This window comes from Procambarus clarkii, chromosome 38, assembly GCF_040958095.1.
Source record: "Procambarus clarkii isolate CNS0578487 chromosome 38, FALCON_Pclarkii_2.0, whole genome shotgun sequence".
NCBI classification, from domain to species: Eukaryota; Metazoa; Arthropoda; class Malacostraca; order Decapoda; family Cambaridae; genus Procambarus; species Procambarus clarkii.
In genome coordinates this window covers 32,542,095-32,545,221 of record NC_091187.1, presented here as the reverse complement: position 1 = coordinate 32,545,221, position 3,127 = coordinate 32,542,095, and the positions used below count along the sequence as shown (strand labels likewise).

General features: G+C 40.1%; 1 protein-coding gene across 1 annotated transcript; it reads right to left on the bottom strand.

Moving 5' to 3' along the window:
• Positions 1-324: 324 nt before the first annotated feature.
• Positions 325-2,599, bottom strand: LOC123771969 (uncharacterized). The gene is made up of 5 exons (XM_045764824.2): positions 2,575-2,599; positions 1,073-1,408; positions 803-977; positions 618-723; positions 325-531 (listed from the first exon to the last, which is right to left on the bottom strand). Exons 2-5 carry the CDS (start codon positions 1,406-1,408, stop codon positions 378-380), a joined length of 771 nt encoding a protein of 256 aa, XP_045620780.2. The 5' UTR covers positions 2,575-2,599; the 3' UTR covers positions 325-377.
• Positions 2,600-3,127: the final 528 nt, after the last annotated feature.

The window sequence follows — 3,127 nt, the reverse complement described above, 5'->3', positions numbered from 1 at the left end:
GGAAGACTGCCACCGCTCTAAACAGCCTAGTGAGAACAGGTTGCCTTACAGTCTGTTCAGCGCTATCTCCCGACCTCTAGCTGGTAGGGGTCGGCAGCCTATCAGAACTTACGCTATCTAACCAGACTGACGTAAAACTGTTAAGGTGTCCATATTGACACATTATCCCCTTTGCCGCCGCTCCTCACTTTTGTATACCACATTTGTAAGATGGGCGGTGTTTGCAAACTTCAGAGAAATAACAGATAATGCGTTTATAGCATTTATATTACTACACAATATAATCTTATTCTCTTTAGAATTAGTTTGTATCAATCGATAGAGTTAAGTTTAAACTTTATTATAATATTACAATAATGAGAACTGATGGAGAACAACTATTGAACATAGAAGCGTGGAGCCTCACAGATGACGCGCCTCAGGTGGAAACAGGAGGAGTCGTGCCAAGTGACACCATCGTTATACAAGTTGTTTAACACCGCCAGACAGTCCTCGTTTCCTTCATCGTTGTCTGGCTGTGGCAGTCCTCGCCTGGGGAAGACAAGTGGTTCTCAAGGCCATGATCATTACCAGTCAACACCATTAGTTTTGGTTACGATCAACAAACCAGTTCTCACCTGCCGGTGCTAGACCAGTTAGAGTAGGGAGAGGAAGTGCCAGATAACCACGACCAAGACCTCGAGTTACGTTTGTTGCCGCTCGTCCAGATGTCGCTGATGTAGTCTGAAATATACCATTTTCATTACGTCCAAGTTAGTCACTCAAGGCCTAGTTAAACACCCAGACCAGCTTTTCAACTTACGTGTAATCATATAGTTGGAAATGAACTCTTGCTTCCTGTTACTTTCAATACTGACGGCCTGGAAACCATTGCCAAGCCCAGAGCAGTAATAGGTTGCTTGCTCCCAGGTGTAGAGTCGACCAGAGTCGTGACACCATGAGAAATGGTATGCTCTGCCGTCCACTACCTCGTCAACCTGACAAGTTACAACACAAATTATGTGAAGGCTCATTTTAATTACCAATTAACCTTAAATACGTCCATGTGAAAGTTAAAGAAAACTCCTCTTACCAGGGGTTTAGCAGCATGGTTGCATAAAGATGAAGTTGGACGGAAGGTAAAGGGAGTCAATAGTGGAGATACTTGTTGAGGAATAAAGACCCGAGGCTGGCTTGGCAGTTGTGGCTGAACAAACACAGGTTGTTGGGCTGGTAGTTGTGGGAAGGGTTGCTGGGGTTGAGGAGGTTGGGTAGGGCCACCTTCAAGTACCAAGAGGTTTCCACTTGAGGTAACGAATGGCCTGTCAGTGGCTCCCAAGATGGCGGGAGCAGCGTTGTTATTAACGAAGTATTGGGCCCAGGATGGCATCACTGCCGCCGCTATCACCAGAAATATTATGGCAGCCATCTGTAATGAATATTTATTAAATCTATAAATAAAAATGGAAATGAATGATTGTTCAAAACCACTAATCTCCGAAATTTCTTCACCAATGGCTTTGAAATTCTCACAAAACTATATATTTGCATCCGAACAGGTTTTTATACACAAATATCAAATCCTACCGTAAAAAGTTTTGAAGAGACATTCAAGAGAGGGAAATCTTCAAAACCTCTTTACCAATTACTTTTAAATTTTGACAGTTGCATTTGAATAGGAGTGCGTTTATATATCAACTATATAGATAGTCTATCTATGACTGGTAAAAACTTATTTAAACAGCACCATCTGTCTCACAAATGCTCCACAAGTTCATCTAATTATGTTACAATTCCAATGTTTGCAATTGCATTGATGAATTTAATTTTTAGAGATCTTTTTATTCTATTTTTTATGACATTGCATTGAAATAGCAGCGTTTACCATACCGTTGATTTTGGTTTATTTTCGCATTGTTTATCGTTTTTTAAACTTTTTCCACCGATAGGAACATCAGATCATTTGAGATGCATCGGGCGAGGGAGTGGGGGAATGGAGGGAAAGACGAGGAGGAATGGAAAGGACAAAGGAACAGGAGTGGGGGAGAAAGAGGGGGGACAGGATGACTAGCAGGACGAGGGGATGGTGGAGTGAGGGAATAGTGGGAAGGAGAAGGATGAGAGGACAGGAGAGGTGGAAATAGTGGGAGAGGACTGGGAGACAGGAAAGTTACCGTGGCTTAGAAACACAAGAGTTTCAGAGCCACAACGTGTGGCCGGGAATAGTTATTAATACAAACGTAAGCCATTTCAATTTAGGGTGTGAAGTGGAAGTTTAGTAGGACCGAGTTTAGCATTTAAAACTATCGTTAAGTTTTAAGTAAAAAAAAAAAAAAAAAAAAAAAAAAACTTTAGTTAAATAATTATGCAAGACGAGCAATGTATATGCTACCGTTAAGTTTAATAGGTATATTTTAGACAAGATGTTAATTGTGAAGTTTCACAAATAATGTATTGCTTGACAATACCTATCCAATGTTTAAAGTAATAACCTTTTATCGAAGGCTCACGTAAACGGCGAGTCAGCTATTGCATCAAGAAGTTTTCATTGACAGGTTCAGCACTACTACCAGTACAATAATCAACGTTCCACACCTGGTCTCCGGTATGTGAAATTACAAGAGCACGTTTAAGGCAGAGTATACCTCACTGGAGGCGAGTTGTGATCCCACCGGCACGACCACCGGAAAATTATTGTATTAAAAGTGAATGGAAGGCAAGGTGTTGACAGATTAGTTCTGTTCTTTATGCACAATTTATTAAACTTTGAGCGTTTCGTCAAGTACTAAGCAAGGATTCACAAGTTTTTTTATTTAATAGAAAGTTAAGGATGCAAGGGAGAGATTTGTTTACGTAATATTTATAGTAGCATCAATAAAATTTGTGTAGACTGGTATCTAGTGAAGATAAGGGTAGTTATCTTTTATGAGAGCCATGAAGAATGTAGATAATTTTTTAGCCAAGGCATTCCTATAGTTTAAATTTAAAGTAATTTAGATACAAGGTTAAACCGAAATCAGTAGAAACAGGAATGGTATACCTGAAGGTGCTACATTAAATTACAAATGTAGTGTTAATTTTTTCCTTGCAATACCCGTTACTCAAACTAGTCTGCAACTTACGACGCCTCTCCGAACTAAGAAGAGGT

What these genes read in the sequence shown, in the direction of transcription:
- LOC123771969 (XM_045764824.2), bottom strand. Translation starts at nt 1,408, where the DNA reads ATGGCTGCCATAATATTTCTGGTGATAGCGGCGGCAGTGATGCCATCC. An exon ending in TTCCAACTATATGATTACAC is followed by an intron (nt 724 to 802) that starts GTAAGTTGAAAA and finishes GGTATATTTCAG; the next exon opens with ACTACATCAGCGACATCTGG. An exon ending in AACTGGTCTAGCACCGGCAG is followed by an intron (nt 532 to 617) that starts GTGAGAACTGGT and finishes TGTCTTCCCCAG; the next exon opens with GCGAGGACTGCCACAGCCAG.